Genomic DNA, 23546 nt, shown 5'->3' on the forward strand with positions numbered 1-23546 from the left:
TTTTCGTGACGAGCACTACAAACACACAAACTAAACAAGTTAGAGCGATGGTACATACATCAATAGAGAGGGGAGGGATGCCGGAAAAAGAGAAAGGGAATTTCAAGGTCACAGGTTTACCACAAGCGCGGCAATAAAATCAGTCTCATTACCTAATTGTCAAACCTCGTAAATAGCCGAAAGGACAAGTTGTTCTGTGAAGAGGGCAGCTAGCACAAAGCAGAAGCTAAGCTCTTAACTCCAAGAGTACAATAAAACCAGCGGCAGTTGGAACTTTATCTACTAGCCAAAGTATACTCAAAAGAGTACAGCTGCAATCGCTAACCATTGAAGAGCTTTCAAAGCAGCTCAAGGAGTCCACATTGATTACGCGAAGCTTGAACCGCCAGCAGCGGCAGCTAAGAATCTAACATCTATTTTACCGTTAACTTCTACATTTAAACTGGTTATGCATGAATAATCTAACCTGTGTGCTTAAGAAACAAGTTTATGCAAAATTATTTTCTATTATTATTTATTATTTACACAAATTTATTTCTAAATTTCATGTCTTTATTGAACTGTAATTATTCTTATACTTTTCAGCTATGCCGTTATCATCGGGCTCATCGAAATCCTTTCGCGGCGTTGCATGAAGATACGCGAGTGCATCGAAAGTCATCAGAGTGTGGTGCTCTCGTTGCTGGCTACCCTCGGCTTCCTCACACGCTTCATTGACGTTTGTCCAGCAGGTGAGTCACACGCGGCACTTCTATATAATCTAATAGCACGTCTAACGTTACTTAAACACCAGTAGCTAAAATGTGGCTTCGGACATTGAAAAAGACAACGTTTATGGCAGTGTGGAACGTGTTTGAAATGCTTTCCGAGCCTTTATGATGGCTGTTAGTGGTTGTTAACAGTAACGCGCTAATTCGTTAGACAAATTTACTTGTTATTATAGTTGTTTTTATGCTGCACTTTTATCAGCCCATGTTTATTTTAGTTGTTTTTATCAACCGTTTTTTCTTCTTCTTCCTCTCTTTAAGGACCCACAGATGCGACGCGTTTCCTGAGCGCAGCCAAATCCACGGAACTTTTCGGTTCGGTATCGATGCTCTACGCGTGCGTGGTGCCAATCGGTAAGTAACTGCCGCCTACAATAAAAACAAATCAATTACAAAAACCAAAAACAACAAAAAAATCAAAAATTAATTGCTATTGCTATCTTGAGTTGCGTTCTTTTAGTTGATTTCTCACTTGTCTGTGATTCATTGTGCTGCTTTCCTCTACGATTTCGTGATTTATTGCATTCTCTTTAGTGCGTGCATCTTTCGCACACTCATTCGTCTAAGTACATTCTAATCGAGTGCAAAGTGCATTTAACAGTTGATTGGCTTTCTGTCTGTCGAATATTTGTGTGTCTGCGTGTGTGTATGTGTGAACGCGACGTGAGTTGTACGCGAAGGCGGAAATTAGTGATTTTACCCTTTTATGTTTTTTATTAGCGTCATATCCGGCTAGTGCAAATGCATCTTATGTACCATATACATGAGATAAGATTCTTGAAAGCCTTGTCTTCGATTGTTTCTTTTTTATAATTTTCCGTTTGTATTCTTTTTTTATACACATCTTTTATTCGGCAGGTGAATGCATTCCGCCGCGTACGGTTTCATTGGCGGCAGCCACCTTCAATCTGCTGGTCTCCATGGCAGTGCTGGACTTGCCCACATTCCAGGTGAGTAGAAGATTCTGTCAAATAAGATATTATAATTTAATATAATGAAATAATATAGTATTGTATAATATAGAAGTATAGGATATAATGCACTAGGGTTCAGTCGCAACTGAACATAAAAATCACACGCGATTTTATCCAACAAAAGTAGATAATTCTCTTCATTACATTGTCAGATAAAATAATATACTTTAAACCGTCTGTTTGAACTAGTTTATCTATCTGACTGTCCTGGTTTTTGTCTTTCGCTTAGATGGTTCTTCTATTTGTCTATCCACGAGTCCTTCTGACTACCCATTCGTCAATATGTTTGTTGGTCGTTCGGTTTGCCATCCTTATGTCCGCCTGTCTTTCCTTGATTCCCCAAATCCATTTCTTTTTCGTTCCACGCATTCGTCCATCAGTCTATCCGCGCGTTCTTCTTTTTTTCCACTTCTCTGTCTTATTATCTGTCTTTTCACAGGTTCACCCGTGTGTTTAACGATTCTTCTATTTTTCTGCGCATATATACCTCCACGGGTTTGTTTCTATGTGTGCCCGTCCGTCTATTTGTCCGCCTGTATGTCGGTACATCGATATTGTGTTCGCCTTTCAGTTTGCGCGTTCATTCTATCCTTCCGTTCGTATATTTCACTGTCCGGAGGTCCGTCCAATTCATTGCATGTCGATCTTTTCGTCCGACCGTCTATCATTTCAACTGTCTCCGCGTCCGTCCATCTGTCTGATCATTCATACTTATATCTGTCAGTCCTTAAGCCCGTCTGCTGTCAGGCCGATAGTCCGTGCATCTGCTTGTGAGTCAAACATCGCGTCCGACTAGTTATTTACTCACGCGTCCATCTCTGTTATGGCATTCGGGCACTCGGATTCTTTCCATCCATCTGTACATATACTGGTCCTTATGCCCTTCCGTCTGCTTATTTTTTCTGTTCACAAATTCGTTTGTCTGTCTAAGCTTCTGATTGCAGCTCGTCTATATATCCGCCCGTATGTCGGAACATTGATCTTACATCGATGTCCGCCTCGTTCATATGTCGGACCATCCATTCTATACTTCTACTCGTCCGTCTGTTTGTCCCTTCATCTATGCAGGCGTCCGTCCATATGTCCGGACATTTATCTTTATGTCCATCAGTTCTTTAATTCGTCCGCTGTCAGTCCACTCGTCCGTGTATCTCTATATTAGTCAAAGCTCGCGTCCGACTGTCTATTTGCCTTCCATCTGTACGTCTCTCAGTCCTTGCACCCTTCCGTGCGTTTTTTTCTGTTCACAAATTTAGATGTCCGTCCATCTTTTTGTTTGTCCGTTCGTCTATATGTCTGAGAGTCTATCCATCCTTCTCTTCGACTATCCGTGACAGTTCTTGCGTCAGTCTATCTATCTAATAGCGCGCCCGTCTGTCTGCATGGTCATTCATTTGTGTGTCCGTCCGTCCATCCATCAGTCCGTCTGTCCATTCGTCTATATGTCGGAACGTCTATCCATCGTCCCCTTCGACTACCGGCGTCCGTTGGTCAGTCGGTTTGTCAGATAGTCCTCGCGTCCAGCTATCTATCTAATATCGCGTCCGTTTGACTGTACGAGCATTCATCTGTGTGTCCGTCTGTCCGACTGTCATTCCGTCCTTACATCCATCATAGTCTCTCTCCGTATCTATAAGTTATTAATATATGAGTTTGTATCTCGAAAAGGCTTACCCAATAATATGCGAAGCAAAGACCCAGTACCAAGCTCACAATTTTCAAGAAATTAGGAATCGGAAGTACTTAGTTCGAAACCCGAGATAGGGTCTTTTATGGATACATATTTACGCCTTGTGTTTGCAAATGTCTAAAAGCTCTCTGTCAAATAGCGACTAAGAGAGCAACAATAATTCAGCGCCTTCCAGTCCCCCTTACTGTACCTTTTTGGTAACCATTTCGAGAGGCAAAAACTCCGCAAACCATTCATTAATGGGTTAAAATGTTTGGAAAGATCCCCAAACACTTCAATATTTTTTTCTGTTTTCAAGCCTGAATAATTAAATCAATACCAATTTCGAGAAGCATATCAATTCAATAGGACTACTCCTCCCCTCTCAACCAAATCAAGCGCAAGCAAATGAACAAGTCAAGCCAACCAACCAACCAGCCATCCCAAGTATTGACAAACAAATAGTCTATTGAGCGCAAAAAAAGATTGTTCAAAAGCATTCACTCGCTTCTTTGCTTTGCACTCGGAAAGTTTTTCAAACGTAAAATCGCTACAAAATTAAAATACCGTCGACGCTGGGGACGGAGCAATAAAAGCAAATATTAAATTTTAAATAAAAACACATATGAAAGGCACGAAAGTGAATGCAAAGTCGAACTGTTACAGACGCACACAAAAGTGTGTCACCCACGCACCACCACCGCCACCATTAAGTTTTCCACACTGGAGCGCAAACGGCAGCTGCCGACGTCCGTCGAGGCAACAACTTAAACGAATTGAATTTACGAAAAAGTTTCAAGAGCCGCTGTGTGTCTGTGGCCAATTGAATGCCACAGGTCCGTTGTTTTGTTTCGAACACCAGCGTCAACGCCAACTTCGCCGCCGAAAACCGAATTGAAGTTGCAATTTCCGGTAAATGCAAAACTTTGCCAAACACATTTGGTTTAAAACAAATGAAGAAACACCGATAACTTTCAATAACGATGTTGTGCAGCCACCAACACCGACGCCAACACCCATGTAAATGTTTGGTCGCTAACGAGAAGAGCAAAGCAAGCAATTGAACTGTCATTGGAGCGTGCCATGGGAGTATTATTTTACTTTCTTCACTGGGGACTGGTTCTGGTTGGAATTATTTGAAAGACAAGTTTAAATTCTTCGTTGTTTTCCAAGAATGATAAATCTTTAAATTGGGTGAGAATTTAAAAGTATAATAAATCGCTCTCTTGTAAAAAGTTAAGTCTCTTATCATACTTAGCCTAGTCTGCTGAAAATTCCCAACCGTTATTAGTAAATTTTGCGAAAAATGCAGGTTCGTGAAAGGCCTACAGCCAATAGTTAAGGTTAGATGGCTGCTCAAAGATCGCAAGTGGTTCTATATGTAGTACCTTGTAAGGCCATAGAAAACAAGAACTAATGCCTTCTAACTTATAAAGTAACCAATACAAATTTCCACAGGCGTTTATTTTCCATTCCCGCCAGCTCGGTGGGATGTCTGAAGGTATATGCTCCCAAATGTTTCAGTAATGACCTCCCAAATGCGGGACAGTCAAGAAGGAAGTGAACGCACCGTTAATGAGTTCGAGGCTAGTATCGCCGCTCTGTGATCTGAGTGGATGGTCACTTCTCTGAAGGAGGCTTGACACGGGAGCAGTAAATCTACTGCTACCTTAGTGGCTGCAACCTCGGTATGGAAAAGTGCTACAATATTCAGGAAGTCTGAAGCCTGAGTTGATAGAGAGCACCTGACTGTAAACCCCTCCATCAACCTTCCACCCAAGGTTTGATCCATCCGTGAAGCTCACTTTCCCCTCTAATGGCTTCTTCTCACTGAGAACTGAGTTCGGTTTGGCGACTCAGAATAGAATTTTGGTTTTACTGCGTGTGAATGTTGTGTATCGTAGACTTCATAAAATAAGGGGTATGGGATAACTCCCTCGCCGTGCCATTGTAGCGAGCATTCGCCTCCATTTTGTGCTAGCCTAATATCTAGCATAGAAGAAAAAAAGCCATGAATTACTCTGTACTGCTTTTAGAGAAACTTTTTTGTGAAAATTGGGGTCTCTTGCCGAAGGTATGATTAGATAATATTGGTTCTCTTTTTCTTCAATTTCATCTTTGTCTTTCTATTCAACTCAGTCTTCTACGAACAATCACTGGATTCTGAAGACGGATCCATTGATTGACGATCCGCTTTCAATACTCACTGGACCCAATAAGATCGCGTCTCCCATTTGGCCTTCTTTCTTCATCTGGTCAGCACTGGCTGCTAAGGTTCCTCGGTTCCCTTCATCCCTAGTACTCTTCAGATAAGAAAAAAGGCATCATCGATTTCGATAATCTATTAAAATAAGTATATTTCGAACCGTCTTTTTATTTTCTTTTTTATTATCGTTTCTTTCTTGTATTAATATACCTATATAGTTTTATATTTCCCCAGTATTTATTATAGAATTCCAAAGCATTCGTTTTTAAAATCCATCACCAACTCGCTTCTAAATATTCCATTTGAAGGCATACATTTCGCGAGTTGATTTACATTTCGCTGTCAAAATTCCTTATTTCGCGGCAAAATTAATAATTCAACCGCTGAGGCACTACTTGTAGTTGCGTTCCACTTCTTTGGATGTACCGAAACTTTTCGCTTATGCCGCGACTTAAGTTCTTCGTAGCTTGAATATTAGACGAGTTGTCGGTGAATTGAAAAGCTAAACTTAACCGATGGCGCTGTCACTCTATCGAAAGCAACACGAAGTGAAGGACACGCTGATGTTTTATATATATTTTTACGTAGATATGTATGTGTTATTTAAGCATTAGGGTGGTTCATGAAAAATCGAATTGACGATACTTTTTAGTTCCTCAAGTCCTTGGTTTTTTATGGAGGTGGTTAAGGAAACTATCAAACGAATGTAAAAGGCGATCCATTTGGAGGTTCCCTAATGAGAAAAAAAACACAGAAACTTCAAACTTGTTTGGGAATCTTTATTATCATTCGAAAGAACATTATTTAGCATTAATGTTTTGAAATTACCTTTTTCAAATATTGGCCGCGGCTCCGTCTCAGAATGTCCATCCTTTGAGTCCAATTTTAGATGACTCGTTCTAGCAATTCGACTGGTAACTGTCGAATGACACGGGTGTTGCTTTGCTCCTACGCCTGAATCGAAGTGGAAAGACTTTAGACTTTAAATATCCCCACAGGAAAAAGACTAACTGTGTGGTATCACACGATCTTGGTGGCCAATCAACCGGCCCAAAACGTGAGATTATCTGCTCATCATAGTGTTCTCTCAATAAATCCTATCATTGATGCGAAGTGTGGGAAGTGGTACCGTCTTGTTGAAACCATCATCATATCGTCGAGATCACGAGCTTCAATTTCAGGCATCAAATAGTCGGTCATAGAAGGCGCGATATCGGTCGCCATTGACGGTTACGTTCTCGCCGGCACGATTTTTGAAGAAATATAGACCGTAGATACCACTGGTCTACAAACCACATCGAACTCTTGTTTTTCTGGATGAAATGGCAGCTCTTGAATCTCTTCAGGTTCAATAAATGGTCTAAGCCTTCCTACAGTTAAGAACCTCCCTCATATACTTACGCACCTACAAACGTTTACATTTTAGGATTATATTATCCTTCACCCCCGTTCGGTGCAATCAAATGTCAAATGTCATCGAATGCCAAATGCCAACACACTTGTTCGCGGCATATCAAAGTAGCTTGTCAAAATATTTACCTTCGTAAACGCGCAATCGAACCGCGAGCAATACACCGCAAGCGCTCTCTACTCTCCGCTCACCGCCCTGCGGCACATGGTTTCCCTAATATCCTGACATTTTGACATAGTACTCGTACGTCTGACTTCTCGTTTTTGTTGTTATTTAAACACTACGAAATATTTCGCTTGTTTTCATTTTGAGCGCGCGATTGACACTCGAAATGCAAATTAGAACACGTGACATATTTAAATTTTTAATTTCGCTATTTCGCATTTTCTGCAAACATTTGCAATTCATAGTAGCGCTGTGTGTGTTTCTATTTATGTATCCGTATTTCCGTTTTCACCTGGGGATGAGTTTAAGGTTAAGTTTGGTGGAATTAAAACTAAAGTTTCAGGAATTCCTAAATTGTAGTATTTAACGATGTTTGGTGGAGGGATATCAGATCAGATCTCTCATCTCTCGAAAGGGTAAAATTAATCACACCAACATTTATGCTTAGCTTATTAGGTAGAATCCATCCTGATACGTAACTCAATCTAATTTACCTCGTGATTATTTGAAAGTTTAATACTTTGTTGTCCACATTCCTATTAAACCTTTATTTCCGAGAGTTTGGATATATAGTGGAGTATTGGGCGGATACCCTAATGAAATTAAGTGAAATTTTCCTTCAACAAATCCCGAACGTTCCTCTACCCTTATTCGGAGGCATACGCCTTCAACCAGCTGCTAAGGTGAAACTGAAAACTTTCTTTGAGGAAAAATATTGAGGACAAGGTAAATAAAGCATCTTTTTGCGGCTGGTAGAGTTGGTAAGTTTCTGCAGAACAGCTAAACGGAAAAGGAAGATTACGAAACCGTAGTTGAACCGATATTGTTTTATAGTGTAATCGTCTATTGGAGTGAGGGAGGGAGATGAGAAGCTTGAACGTGTCAGAAGAGTGGCTCTCATCAGAATTCGCGGTGCATGCGGACTACCCCAACAATAGCGCTTAATACCATTTTACACATAGCACCCGTGGATTTTGCCGGGAGATTCTGCTCAGATACGCTAGGTATATAGAGGAGGCCAAACTGGGTCGCGCAGAAATTCTGTCCTCCTTCAATTTCGTTCCTATAAAATGGGACCACTTCGTGCCAGAGGCTATTCCTGGCGCTGTTTCTCTGCTCACATAGCGACCAGAGATATGTAGACGGGAAGAAGTCACTGCTTATTCTGCACAGTGAGCTCTTTCACGAATGGATGGAAGCTAGGAGGGAAGATTGGAGAGGGAGTCTTTTGTAAATAGCCCTCCGTCAATCTTAGCTTTAGACTACCGGACTAATTTAGTGTTTTTCAGCCAGACTTGACTGCTATTAAGGTGGTGGTAGACGTACTACTACGAAGTGAAGTATCTTTCAGGGAGGTGAGCATACACGGTTTGTACGGAAAGTAATAGGACTGATTTTCTTCAGCCACGACTGTACAGTAGAGGGCGTTCCTACATAGCTAACGAACGAGCGGTCAGTTGTCACCGAGCGCCTGGAGAGTCAGGCCGCGCTGCATCTACGCAGAAGGAGCCTATTCTAACGATTGGTGCAATATTTTTTTTTTTAAATCGACTCAGTCCTATTACTTTCCGAACAAACCCTGTATACTCCGACAACAGGGCGGAAATACTAGCGCTAGGCTCGCAAACAGTGCGCTCAAAGTTAGTGAAGAAGTGTCTGTCCATTCTATATATAGCAACAAGCTACTTCATTGTCAGACTCGCTGGCTCAAAGCCGAATCGCTGGAAACAGCAAATCCCTTGAGCTGGAAAGAGGTGGCACACTTATCCCGCTCATATTGGAGAGGGACGAGCACCGGACGTGTAGACCTCACATGAGTTTATTTGGTCGGCGACCAGCCTCTGCGCCACTGTGAGATTCTTTTGGCTTTGAGCATACCGTAAAAGGTCTAATGCCCAATAGACTTTCATGCTGCAAGTCTTTATATCCAGTCAGACGGAAATAAGTAAGAACTTTAACCTTAATTGTCCAGCTTTGGTAAGACTGTGGTTGAAATATCTCGACAGTCATACCTTCATGAACCTAGAGACGTAACCAAAACTGACGTTAGCCTCCTCAACAAGTTTGTGATAGGCTCAAAGCGCTTTGTCTATTTGTAGGGGTCCTATGATCTATTATTGTAGGAGTTTTAGGTACCGCAACGGAGCTGTCCAAGTGAGGTGCCTGATGAAATCGACCATTTAACCTTACCTAACCTATTCTTGCTTTCTCAAAATGTGAAAATGTGGTTTAATGACATTCGATTTTTCATAAATTATTGCCGATTTTATACTCTAACATTTCACTAAAGTCTTTCAGTGCAGCTCCAAATCTCTCGTTAACATTTCCCCCTTTTATCCCACCACACGTCACCTGCCTATACGCTTCTGCCTCATTCCGGCGGTCACCTCATTCCGCATTCTCTTCAAATGTCAATATTGGCCTGGCATTGTTTATTTGCTTGTTATGCCAAATGTTTGTTTGCGCATCTTTTCGTTGAATGCGTCGCTGCGTTCTGCCAATCTGGTGGCCGATGTGTAAACTAATTTGGACGACACACAATGGGGCTGAACAAAGAGAGGCGGTTGCACAAGCCGTCCACTCAGACAAACGGAGAGGCTTGACTGTGTTTTTGTTTCTTTTTTTTTATCTAGACCACTCTTTGACCCATCCGAGCGCACAAATCAATTTCGTTTGTGGGTGGGGTGAACAAAGTGGGGTACAAAGGGTGTATATGTGTAAATTTGTAGACCTCCTGGGACGCAGTGGAAAGTTTTAAATACAGTCAAAACGAATAGAACATGAAAGATGTTATGTATGTACAAATTTTATAAAACTCGTTATTAGTAATGCTAAGGCATTTCTAAAACTGGCAATTGTCTATTTAAGAAGTCGCTAAGCGATCTAATGCAGATCTTTCTCCACTGGATTTACGCACTCTTGTTTTGCCTTCAACTCATGAGTACAGCGCTCAAATACAGCGAGCAGAGAAGTTTCGAGTAGAAGGGCGTCACTACCTATATGTAAACTATAAAGAGAGCTCCATTTCGAGGTTCCCTACTTTTTAAAGAAAAAACACTGAAACTTGGAGAATGGGAATTGGTTACTATCATTCAAAAGAATATTCTTTGGCATTTGTTTTTTTTTTTTTGAAGATAATCTCTTTCAAATGTTGGCAGCGGCTACGTCACAAATGTTGGTGTGTCGGAACTGGCGCGTCTTGTTGAAACCAAATTCACCAACATCACGAGCTTCAATTTCAGGCATCAAATAGTCGGTTATCATGGCGCTATAATGATCGCCATGGACGGTTACGTTCTCACAGGCAATATGGACCGAAGATTCCACCGGTCCAAAAACCACACCAAACCGTTATTTTTCTGGATGAAATGGCAGCTCTTGAATCTATTCAGAATGCTCTTCGTCTCAAATGCGGAAATTTTCTTGTTTACATACCCATTGAGCCAGAAGTGGGCCTCAGCCCTGAACAAAGTTTGGCTCGAAAACGTCGGATCTTCTTTGAGCCAAGAGCCCGTAAAGCGAAACGATGTCGCTTGGGAAGGTCGAGCGGCTTCAGTTCTTTCACAAGCTGTATTTTGTACGCTTTCAATTTAAGATCTCAACGTAAAATGCGCCAAATAGTTATGCCAGTTCGAGTTGCCGCGAACGGCGCCGTATCGACTATACACGGTCTACGAGTACCCTCTCAGCTGCGGCTTCTGTATCTTCTTTACTATGTGCTGGACGTGGTGTATTCGGTCGAATATTATATAGTAGAATAATGAATGCTGGGTCTCAAGATGGCTGATGGTATTGCGAATAGTACGCTCCGTAGGCCGATCATATTGACTGAATTTCACATTAAAGTTAACCGATTTGTATGTAAATGTTGTTCGGTACTCAGGATTTCCAGGATTAGAAGTTCGAGGATTGCTGACGAAGACTTTTATTTTCTCACAAGTCAGCAGAAAGAAGTCAAATCTTGAAATTTGGTATGCAATAAACATTGACCATGCTAAAGAATTCCATGGATTTTCTGTTCTCGAAAGACAAAAGACTTTCCGTGCTACAACTTTAACGATCGAATGGAAATTAGCAGTAAGCTACTTGGAAAGTAGGCGTGACAGAGAGTGGGCATTTTTCGAAAAATCATTGAAATCAAAATTCTTGCACAATCAATATTTTCTCGAACCATTTGCCTTCCTCATCGCAAGAAAGCTTGCTGTTGCCTTAAAGCCTTGAACCACTTTCTCAAATACAAACAACAAAATTTATATGTACCCAGAAGCCTCTCGCTGCCAAAAGCGTGGCTTCAATTTGAAGTTTATGTGGAAAGCAAATAATTGCCGTATCTCTAAAAATTTCATTTGATTGTGTAAATATTTAATATTTGTGGCTGAAAATGAACTGAACTAAGTCGGCAAATACACAAACGGAAATTAAGTTCGCTGAACACACACACACACACACATACATACATAAGTATGATATATTGTACATATGTGCACGCTTCCACCAGTAGTTGAATTGTGTTGAATTTGCTTTGCTTTGCTTTGCTCATGATTAAAACCTAATAAAGTTATTTGCTGAAACGCAATAACAGCAACAACAGCCACGAAAAACAGAGCAAAGCATCAACTAGAACAATGAGCTTATGTACATAAATCCAAATACATAAAGATGGCTTGTAGGAAAACCTTTGGTTGTCCTGTACCAGCTGCTTCGGGAGAAGTGAGCGTACTATTCGCAACACCAGCACCCATTTTGAGACCAAGCATTCATTACTAAATAATATTCGACCGAATAGACCACGTTCAGAGCGAAGTGAAGAAAATATAGCACACATAGCGGAGTGTACACGAAGACCATGGAGAGTCATCAACTCGGCGCCGTTCGCAGCAACTCGAACTGATGTATCGAATGGCTTGGTGCTTTATGTTGAGAGCTTAAATCGAAAGCGTACAAAATATAGTCTGTGTAAAGACTAAAGCCGTTCGACCTTCCCAAACAATATCGCTTCGTTCTATGATCTCTTGAGAAGTTTCAAGTTTCCGTTTCCAAGCCAAATTTTGTTCAGCGATGAGGCCCATTTCTGGCTCAATGGGTATGTATACAAGCTAAATTGCCGCATTTTGGACGAAGAGCAATCTGAAGAGATTCAAGAGCTGCCATTTCATCCAGAAAGACAACGGTTTCAGGCCGGTGGAATAATCGGTCTTTCTTCATAAATGATGCCGTTGAGAACCCTACCATTAAAGGCGACCGTTATCGCGTCTTGATAATCGACTATTTGATGCCTGAAATTGAAGCTCGCGATCTCGGCAACATTAGGTTTCAACAAGACGGTGCCACTTCCCACACATCGCATCAATCAATGGATTTATTGAGAGAACACTTCGGTGAGCAGATAATTTCACGTTTTGGGAAAGTCGATTGGCCATCAAGATCGTGTGATATCACACCGTTAGGCTTTTTCCTGTGAGGATATGTAAAGTCTAAAGTCTATGCGGACAATCCCGCTTCGATTCAGACCTTATAGGAAAACATCACGCAAGTCATTGGCCAGTTACCAGTGAAATGAAGTCATCGATTGGACTCAACGGATGGAACTTTTGTCACAATTTATCTAAATATCTCAATTTTTAACAACTTTTCTCTTGTACGGGCAGACAGTCCTCCAAATATCAGTTCGTCTTATCATCATGTTAGGTTAGGTTAGGTTAGCCTGGTAGGCCAATGAACCAGGCATAGAAAAGTTTTGGTTCTTTGCAATGTTAGATGACATTCAGCTAATAGGCCTAAGAGGGCTTTGTGGCTACACAATCGATACCTCTTCCAGTGTATCATACCGTGAAAAGTACATTTACTAAAAATTTTCCCACTGGGTATGCTTAGAAAATGAAAACGAGAAAACGCTGAAATTATAACTGACTGCTAAGCAAATACCAGCAACCCAAAATGCAAAACCAACAAAAAACACAAATATCAATCTCAACGCATCTCAATTTATACGCAGGGGAGGATGCGTGAAAACTTTGTGGTGGGAGGTGAGCTTTGCTTATTGGCGCGCTCGCCCGCTTTGTTGGCTGTCTATCCTCCTTTTGTTAGGCGTTTAAAATTTGGTTAGCGCGCTGCTTGAATGTGCACTTATCTATTTGCGGTAATTTAAAACAAATACCAAAGTTTGTTTAATAAAATGCACGCACACACGCACACAAATTAGATCTGCCAACACAAGGGTTTGGCGTTTGTGGCAACGCAGCGCTGGGCCGGGGCGAGTCGGTTGCCGCTGTAAACATTTAATTGGCAAAAATAACCAGCCTCAAGTGAAGAGTACACAAATAGTTAGCTGATGAACAAAAAAGCGAAATATGCCAGGAATGAAATTTGTGCTAGAAGTGTTTTAATTAACTGAAACAACAAAGAAGTCAAGGCAGGGCTTAAGCGCCTGTTTCACTGGCTAAAACACACATAATTTTTATTGGTTATAGATAACGGTTTAGTACACTAAACGGTTGTTTTCAATACGAAAAATTAAACGAGTTGGATATGGATATGGATATCAAAATGAGACTGGTTAGGTTAGATGGCTGATCACTCAGCATGTCGAGGGTATCACATTTAGACTGCTATATACAGTCCTTTGTAAAACCAGACGAAAGACTCTTTGAACTTATCATAAATCTGCTCAAATCATCGGGCTGCTAACAGAGTTGAGTACCTGGACAGGAAACTCCCGTGAAAATTAAACATCGAGGAAAGAGCAAGGAAAATATCGGTTGTCCTGTATTGCTAAAGGAGAGCCAGTGGCAAAAAGTAGAGGCTCTCAAGGTCATGCTTTGGTTTTATGAAATCATAGTTAAGCCTATAATGTTCTCGTATGGCGGAAGGCGCTAGAAAATAATATACTTACCAAAAAATGGCGAGTGTTCAAAGGGCTCTGAGGTAATATAGTGACTGATGCCAAGAGCATGCTAAAATTGTGGAAGGAACACTTTTCCAGCTCGCTGAATTGTAGTTAAGGCATGAACCTTGTTCCCCAATCGATGCCGATGGAGCAGACGTTCCATTGCGCGATCAAGAAGAAGTTCGAATAGCAATTACTCGTCTGAAGAAATACAAAGCAGGGGTGACCGATGGATTGCCGGCCGAGCTATTCAAATACGGCGCTAAGAACTGATAGGAAGCATGTATCGACTTCTTTGTAGAATACGGTAGGACAGAAGTTTGTCCGACGAAGGGAATTTGAGTGTGCCGGATCCACAAATAAGGAAATCCCACCAAACTGCGCCACCTACCGTGGGATAAGCCTCCTCAACATCGCATATAAGGTTCTATCGAGCATACTGTGTGAAATACTGAAGCAGACCGTCAACAAACTGATTTGACCTTATCAGTGTGGCTTAGAACTGAAAAGACCTGCGAAAGGAAGATCGACGTAGCGGCATAAAGGATCTCCTTTTTGTGCTGTAAAAGGTGGCTTTGAAATCGTCGAAGAGGTGGTGTGTGTCGATCTTCCTTTCACGGGTCGTTTCCAGGATTTGGTGCATGGTGAATTGTAGACTTTCCAGGTCTAAAGCCACACTGATAAGGTCTCTAATCAGATTGTTGACGGTGGCATTCAGTCTTCCACGCAGTATTCTCGATAGAACCTTATATGCAATGTTGAGGAGGATTATCCCACGATAGTTGGCGCAGATTGTGGGGTCTTCCTGTTTGTGGATTGCGTGGAGCACGCTTTAATTTCGATCGTCGATCATGCTTTCGTCCGAACAGATGATGAAGTTGATGCATGATCCTTATCAGTTCTTCGTCGCCGTATTTGAATAGCTCGACCGGCAATCTATCGGTCCCCCCGCTTTGTTTTTCTTCATACGGGTAATTGACATTCGAACTTCTTCATGGTCGGGCAAAAGAACATCTGCTCCATCGCCATCGATTGGGGAATCGGGTGAACCATTTCCTGGTGTTTTGCTTTCACTGCCATTCAGCAACCTGGAGAAATGTCCCCTCTATCCTTAACACGTTTGCAATGGTCGTAATCAAAAAGGTGATCTATCCTCCGAAGCTGTTTTGATCTTTCCAACCCCCAGGAAGTCTCGCCTTATCACTTTATCCGCCGTTTCCTATTCCACGATACATTTCTTTGCCGATTTAATTTAATATCTGTCCACAATTAAGTCATTTATGTAAAAATTCCGCCATTATTCATTCTCCTTTTCGCTCCGCAGGATGTCATGTCCGGTGAAACGCTGTCACTGAAATTTCTCGATGTGGTCACCATTCTGCTCAAATACTGTGGCAGCATCTGTTCAGCGGCCAAAAATAGTGAAACTCAAGCTGTGATCATCGATCTCATCGCCACAATTGGTTTCCTCTGTGCCAACAACAAGAAGAATCAGGTAAGCAAGCAGCTCCTTACTCTTTCATTTTATTTGACAAATTCTTATTAAATATTAATTTTTACTTTAACCCTTACTCTTTTTTACTCCACCCCCACGCAATAGGATCTACTCACCTCTGAGCAATGTTCCATTATAATTAAGAGCTTAACCAAACTACCTGAACATTTGAATGTGGTCGTTTATCCCTGCTTAGTCACAATAACGTTCCAAAATGAGAATGCTCGCAATGTGATAGCACGTGATTTTAATTTAGACGTAAGTCAAGTGAAAAAAATTTTACTAAAATTTTATAAATTTAGTTTATGTGAGGGTATGATACAGACATGCATATATCTTCTTCTTAATTGGCGTAGACACCGCTTACGCGATTATAGCCGAGTTAACAACCGCGCGCCAGTCGTTTCTTCTTTTCGCTACGTGGCGCCAATTGGATATTCCAAGCGAAGCCAGGTCCTTCTCCACTTGGTCCTTCCAACGGAGTGGAGGTCTTCCTCTTCCTCTGCTTCCCCCGGCGGGTACTGCGTCGAATACTTTCAGAGCTGGAGTGTTTTCATCCATCCGGACAACATGACCTAGCCAGCGTAGCCGCTGTCTTTTAATTCGCTGAACTATGTCAATGTCGTCGTATATCTCGTACAGCTCATCGTTCCATCGAATGCGATATTCGCCGTGGCCAACGCGCAAAGGACCATAAATCTTTCGCAGAATTTTTCTCTCGAAAACTCGCAACGTCGACTCATCCGCTGTTGACATCGTCCAAGCCTCTGCACCATATAGCAGGACGGGGATTATGAGAGACTTATAGAGTTTAGTTTTTGTCTGTCGAGAGAGGACTTTGCTTCTCAATTGCCTACTCAGTCCGAAGTAGCACCTGTTGGCAAGATTTATCCTGCGTTGGATTTCTAGGCTGACATTGTTGGTGGTGTTTACGCTGGTTCCAAGATAGACGAAATTATCTACAACTTCAAAGTTATGACTGTCAACAGTGACGTGAGTGCCAAGTCGCGAGTGCGACGACTGTTTGTTTGATGACAGGAGATATTTCGTCTTGCCCTCGTTCACTGCCAGACCCATTCGTTTTGCTTCCTTGTCCAGTCTGGAGAAAGCAGAACTAACGGCGCGGGTGTTGAGGCCGATGATATCAATATCATCGGCATACGCCAGCAGCTGTACACTCTTATAGAAGATTGTACCCGCTCGATTAAGTTCTGCAGCTCGAACTATTTTCTCCAGCAGCAGATTGAAAAAGTCGCACGATAGGGAGTCGCCTTGTCTGAAACCTCGTTTGGTATCGAACGGCTCGGAGAGGTTCATCCCGATCCTGACGGAGCTTCTGGTGCCGCTCAACGTCAGTTTACACAGCCGTATCAGTTTTGCGGGGATACCAAATTCAGACATCGCGGCATAAAGGCAGCCCCTTTTCGTGCTGTCGAAAGCAGCTTTGAAATCGACGAAGAGGTGGTGTGTGTCGATTCTCCTTTCACGGGTCTTTTCCAAGGTTTGGCGCATGGTGAATATCTGGTCAGTTGTTGATTTGCCAGGTCTAAAGCCACACTGATAAGGTCCAATCAGTTCGTTGACGGTGGGCTTTAATCTTTCACACAATACGCTCGATAGAACCTTATATGCGATGTTGAGGAGGCTAATCCCACGGTAGTTGGCGCAGATTGTGGGGTCTCCTTTTTTATGGATTGGGCATAGCACACTTAAATTCCAGTCGTTGGGCATGCTTTCGTCCGACCATATTTTACAAAGAAGCTGATGCATGCTCCTTATCAGTTCTTCGCCGCCGTGTTTGAATAGCTCGGCCGGCAATCCATCGGCCCCTGCCGCTTTGTTGTTCTTCAGGCGGGTGATTGCTATTCGAACTTCTTCATGGTCGGGTAATAGAACGTCTGCTCCATCGTCATCGATTGGGGAATCGGGTTCGCCTTCTCCCGGTGTTGTGCTTTCACTGCCATTCAGCAGGCTAGAGAAGTGTTCCCTCCATAATTTAAGTATGCTCTGGGCATCGGTAACTAGATCACCTTTGGGGGTTCTACAAGAGTATGCTCCGGTCTTGAAACCTTCTGTAAGCCGCCGCATCTTTTCGTAGAATTTTCGAGCATTACCCCTGTCGGCCAGCTTATCGAGCTGTTCATACTCACGCATTTCGGCCTCTTTCTTCTTCTGTCTGCAAATGCGTCTCGCTTCCCTCTTCAACTCTCGGTATCTATCCCATCCCGCACGTGTTGTGGTCGATCGTAACGTTGCGAGGTAGGCAGCCTGTTTTCTCTCCGCTGCGACACGGCACTCCTCGTCGTACCAGCTGTTCTTTTGCACTTTCCGAAAACCAATGGTTTCGGTTGCAGCTGTACGTAAGGAGTTTGAAATGCCGTCCCACAGTTCCCTTATACCGAATTGTTGATGAGTGCTCTCAGAGAGCAGGAGTGCAAGCCGAGTAGAAAAACGTTCGGCTGTCTGTTGTGATTGCAGCTTCTCGACGTCGAACCTTCCTTGTGTTTGTTGGCGTGCGTTTTTTGCTGCACAGAGGCGGGTGCGAATTTTGGCTGCAACAATATAGTGGTCCGAGTCGATGTTAGGACCTCGGAGCGCACGCACATCTAAAACACTGGAGACGTGTCTTCCGTCTATCACAACATGATCGATCTGGTTGGTGGTTTTTCGATCCGGAGACAGCCAGGTAGCTTGATGTATCTTCTTATGCTGGAATCTAGTACTACAGATAACCATATTTCGGGCCCCGGCGAAGTCGATCAGCCTCAACCCATTTGGGGATGTTTCGTCGTGGAGGCTGAATTTACCGACCGTAGTGCCAAAGATACCTTCTTTGCCCACCCTGGCGTTAAAGTCGCCAAGTACGATTTTGACATCGTGGCGGGGGCATCTCTCATAAGTGCGCTCCAAGCACTCATAAAAGGCATCTTTGGTCACATCGTCCTTCTCTTCCGTCGGGGCGTGGGCGCAAATCAGCGATATGTTGAAGAACCTCGCTTTGATGCGGATTGTGGCTAGACGTTCATTCACCGCAGTGAATGATAGTACTCGGCGACGGAGTCTCTCTCCCACCACGAATCCAACACCAAACTTGCGCTCCTTTATATGGCCACTGTAGTAAATGTCACAAGGACCTACTCGTCTCTGTCCTTGTCCCGTCCATCGCATTTCTTGGACGGCGGTGATGTCAGCCTTTATTTTCACGAGGACATCAACCAGCTGGGCAGCGGCACCTTCCCAATTAAGGGACCGGACATTCCAGGTGCATGCCCTCAATTCGTAGTCCTTATTTCGTTTGCCATGGTCGTCATCAAAAGGGGGGTCACTCATCCGAGGCTTGTTGTTAATATTCGCTGGGGGTGTTTTTTTACGTGGCAGGTCCCAAACCCAGCGCACAACCCTATGCAGGGGATGTTTCGCCTTCTCACGTTAGCTCGCCTTCAAACGGATGTTCTTAGGCTACCCAGAGGATACTTGGTCAAAGACCGGAAGTCGTGAGCTGCTTGAGTCATATGCAAAAGAATCGTTTCTGGCCACTCCCAAGTGAATGGCGATCAGAGAACTTTCCTCACTTGCGTGAACTTCTACACATGACTCCATCCTCCATATATGCATCACATGCATATATACATAGTGGAATTACATTTCTTATGGTTTTAACTGAATTCAGTGGTTCTCAAACTGTGTTTGAGTGAACTAAAATTTTTGCAACAAGAAGATATTTTAGGAGCTATTCGATAGTTGTTCTAAAATTCTCAATATCAACATTTATTAAAAAATATTTTTAAATGGCAACCCTCTTAAAATAATGTTTGTCTTAAAACATAAAATTTATTGACGCTAATTGGCAACGCTGTTTTGAAATATGACAGCTTTACTTTATTAATGGTGAAAAAAAAGAGATATTAGAAATTTTTTTTGTTTTGATGGCTTCACCAACTGGAACATAGCAGTCTGATGTGCGATTCAAAAAAATGTTGCCACCTGCTGAAATTTTTAGTACTGAAAAATTCTTTGCAATTAATGTATTGAAATCAGGGGGGTTTTAGAAAGTTGACAGTTCGAAATATTTATTTAGCAGTGTTGCCACCTATTGTTGTTGCTATTTGAAAAATACTATTCTTTAAAAATTTTACATTAAGCAAATTATTCCGATATGGATATCACTTTGATGATTTTTTTTTTAGACAGTTCGGAATTTTAATTTAGCAGTGTTGCCAGCTGTTTGAAAATTAATATTCTTTAAATGTTATGCTTTAAGTAAATTTTTACGTTATGGATATCACGCTGAAGAGGTTTTAGAAAGCTTACTGCCAATTATTCATAGCTTCCCAAAAAAAAAAAAGTGAATCTATTACTTGCCTTCCTTATTTTTGTAATTAAATAGTATAATTAAGGATAAGGATTATAAATAAGGAGGGAATATGATTTATTTATTGACAAAAAAACTATTTTCTTTTTTTACTATTTTTTCTTGTTAGTTTCTAATATGGAATTTTTAAATAAAAACAATTGTTCTAATGAAGTTGCCAGATCTGGAAAAATTACTTCTTTAAGCGGCTTATTATTCCAATTTTTAATGTTCAGTATTATCTCAAACTTAATTAACATTTCTAATAACTAGCAAACAATTTTTTTAATTTTGATTTTTTAAAAGAGTTGCCACATAAAAATAAAAAAAAATCGTTTAATTTAAAAAGTAAATTAATTTAAAATTGAATTAATGAAATAAAAATTGTTCAAAAAAAAAAATATATAATAAAAGTGTTGCCAGATCTTCTATTTAATTATTTAATTATTATTTTAATTTCTTATTTAATTTTCTAAATTTAAACATACGTTTCAATTAAATCAAACTTGAAATTTAATATTAAAGTTATTAAAAAAGTATGTAATAAAAGTGTTGCCAGATCTACTATATTTATTTTTTTTTCTTTTTTTTTCTTATTTTTTAAATTTAAACATAATTTTCAATTAAATCAAACTTGAAATTTTGAAATAAAAATAATAGTGTTAATAAAGTTGCCAGATCTGCAAAAATTTTCTTCTTTTAACAATCCATTATTACAATTTTTTATGCTTACAACATTTTCTTCTTCAGTTAGTGGTAAACAAAACGTAACTTTTTACACAAATTATGGTAAAATTGGGTTTATTAATAGGGTTGCCATATAATATTAAAAAAAGACCATTTAAATTAAAAAGTAAATTTACATATTTGAATTACAAATTTGTATTAAAAAATATTTTGGATCAATAACGCTGCCATATCACTTATAGTTATTTAAAAAAGTTCATTAGTGTAAACTTCAATATTTAAGTTTGATTAAATCAAAAACTAAATGTTAAACTGTAAGTAGTAGCTGGAATAAAGTTGCCAGATCTTCAATAATAATCGCGTTTAATATTTACTGCGCTTTCTTCTACAATTAGTGGAAAGGAAACATTTGTAATATTTTCCATGAAATTTAAGAACATTCCGTTTTTAATAGGGTTGCCATATTGTATAAATAAAGCAGTAATGGATAATAACTTCTTTTAAAAAGTAATTAATTTGAAATGAAAATTAGTATTCATAAAATATTTGGATTAATAACCTTGCCATATCTTCTATATTTATTAAAAAAAAAAAATTAATTAATTATCATTGATTTGAATTAAATCAAAGATGAAGTTTTAAAATATAAATAATAGTTCATTTAATAGAAGTGTAGCGTTCGTAATATTTAGCAGAAAATTTTAGAGGCGTTTTTTTACATGGTTGCCATATTAAATAAAAAAAAATTTTTTTTTTAATCATTTCATTTAAAAAGTAAATTAATTTGAAATGACAATTCTTATGAAGAAAAAGTATTTATAACGTTACCATATTTTCCTAATTTATTTAAAAGATATTTTAGTTATTTAAATTTATATATTGATTTGAAATTAACAAAAATTAAATTTATAAAAAGTGAAATTTTTCAAATATAATACTCTTAATAGAGTTGCCAGATCTACAAAAATTAATTTTTTTTAAAGGATACCTTTTTTAATGTATACTGACTGGTTATTAAATTTCAATTAATGGAAAAAATATGTGTATAACAGTATTTTTTAATAGCATTGCCATATTATTTAAAAAAAAATTTTATATTAAAAAAATTTTTAAGTACAAAATATATAAAATAAAAATTAAACGAAAACTATATAAACCAATTCTATATATGTATGTATGTATCAGACTTTCTAAACTAAATAAAAAAAAGACTATTTTCTATTACTAAATTGTTTTCCCAATTTTAATCAATTTCTATTTCCAACAGTTCCTGGATGAATATAGCAAATCAGAGAAGGCCAAAAAGAACCATCTAATCGCTTTGCTCAAAGAGAAGACCTAAATGAATTTACGAAAATATTTCGAAAATAAGCTTACCGCTTATGACTGGCTGAAAATATTTCAAATAAAACACGAAAGTGTCATTTGTGGCATATGAAACGAGCAATTACTGCCTTTGCAACTAAAAGAATCATTGCACACATTTGCATATTTGTAACAGTAAATAACTAAAATTATCGACACTTACAAGTAAACTGACAAACACATAAAAAAAAATAAAAAATAAATATAATATTTTTGCACTCATTTATAAATGCTTAGCCTTAACGACGGTTTTAATAAAAAAAAAAACCTAAAAAATAAAACTGAAAATAAAAAAATTTCGAATAAGGCGTTCACATTCTTGTATTGAAGTAGCGCCAAAAAGTAGTTTGATTATAAAAAAAAAAATTAAATAACATATTTTTTTATATTTTATAAAACAATTTAACCAAAACATGCCCGATTTATCGTGATAATAAGCTTTTATGTAAAGGTTTACTTTGAAATGCCGCTGAAGCGTTGAGGGGAGTGTTAGAAAGCAATAAGTACTTGAACTATGTAATATTTGATTCCTGTGTTGTTTTTGTTTTTTTGATGGAAATTATTGTGACTAAAAATTAGATACTATATAATACTATATATTTGCTTTTATATACATACATATATACTACAATTATTTTTAAAAAATAATTTAAATTATTTAATTAAGTTCTTATTTACTACGCACTACTTATAATCCCATACTATCTAACCTTCAAATAATTTTTTTTTAAATGTTTTTTGATTCAATTGAATAGTATTATGTGAAATTTTACTCAGAAGTGAGAAAATATAAAAATTTTTCTTGAACCTATTTTTATCTTTTCTCACTTCTAAGTAAATTTTTTACGCTAAAATATTGTTCGCTCATGACCACGCCTCCTTTATACAGCCCGCCTAAACACATACATAAATATCTACTGATTTTAATTACTATTTTATTCCCACCTACATATGTATGTGCATATATATTTTTAATGAAATCTGATTGCCTATAATTTTGAGTATTATTGACATAATTTAATTTCGATATTATTTTTTTTTATAATAATTAAATTTTATTATTAATTTCATTGTATTAACTAAATTTTATTATTAATTTTACTGTCATAATTTAATTTTATCATAATTATTTTTATTCCACCTTATTTACTCTCTTTGCATACTTTTGTCAATATTCCTTTGTTGTTTGCTAAAAATAATTTTAAGTTTAGTTCTGCTCACAAGCATTCGCAAATCATCTCACCTACACTCATACATACATACATACACATTCTTGTTGTTGAATTTGTGAAATTCAAAGCAAAAACAAAATATGCGATAATCGATAATCGATACTAATTGATGATCTAATTAATACTTTTTTAATATTATTCTAAGGAAATACACATTAATATTTTTATATTTTTCACTAAATCGATCGATGAAAACTAATAAATAAATATGAAATTATTCAATAAAAAATTAAATGTGTTTGTATATTATTAATTAACGGTAAATAACGGATTCTAGATGCCAACATTAGGAAAGAGAATCCTTTGGTTAAACCATGAAATACTCAACACCCCTATAT

At 39.1% G+C, this 23546-nt stretch overlaps 1 protein-coding gene across 1 annotated transcript in view; it reads left to right on the forward strand.

Moving 5' to 3' along the window:
• LOC105223507 (S phase cyclin A-associated protein in the endoplasmic reticulum) overlaps nucleotides 1-22143 on the forward strand; it is a 122503-nt gene extending 100360 nt beyond the window's left edge. The window contains exons 7-12 of the mRNA XM_011201248.4: nucleotides 586-731; nucleotides 1029-1121; nucleotides 1626-1717; nucleotides 15403-15573; nucleotides 15679-15831; nucleotides 21879-22143. Coding sequence (XP_011199550.2) covers nucleotides 586-731; nucleotides 1029-1121; nucleotides 1626-1717; nucleotides 15403-15573; nucleotides 15679-15831; nucleotides 21879-21953 — 730 coding nt within the window. The 3' untranslated portion in view covers nucleotides 21954-22143. The remainder of the gene's footprint in view (nucleotides 1-585; nucleotides 732-1028; nucleotides 1122-1625; nucleotides 1718-15402; nucleotides 15574-15678; nucleotides 15832-21878) is intronic.
• Nucleotides 22144-23546: the final 1403 nt, after the last annotated feature.

This window comes from Bactrocera dorsalis, chromosome 1 (genome assembly GCF_023373825.1).
Source record: "Bactrocera dorsalis isolate Fly_Bdor chromosome 1, ASM2337382v1, whole genome shotgun sequence".
In the NCBI taxonomy this organism is placed as follows: Eukaryota; Metazoa; Arthropoda; class Insecta; order Diptera; family Tephritidae; genus Bactrocera; species Bactrocera dorsalis.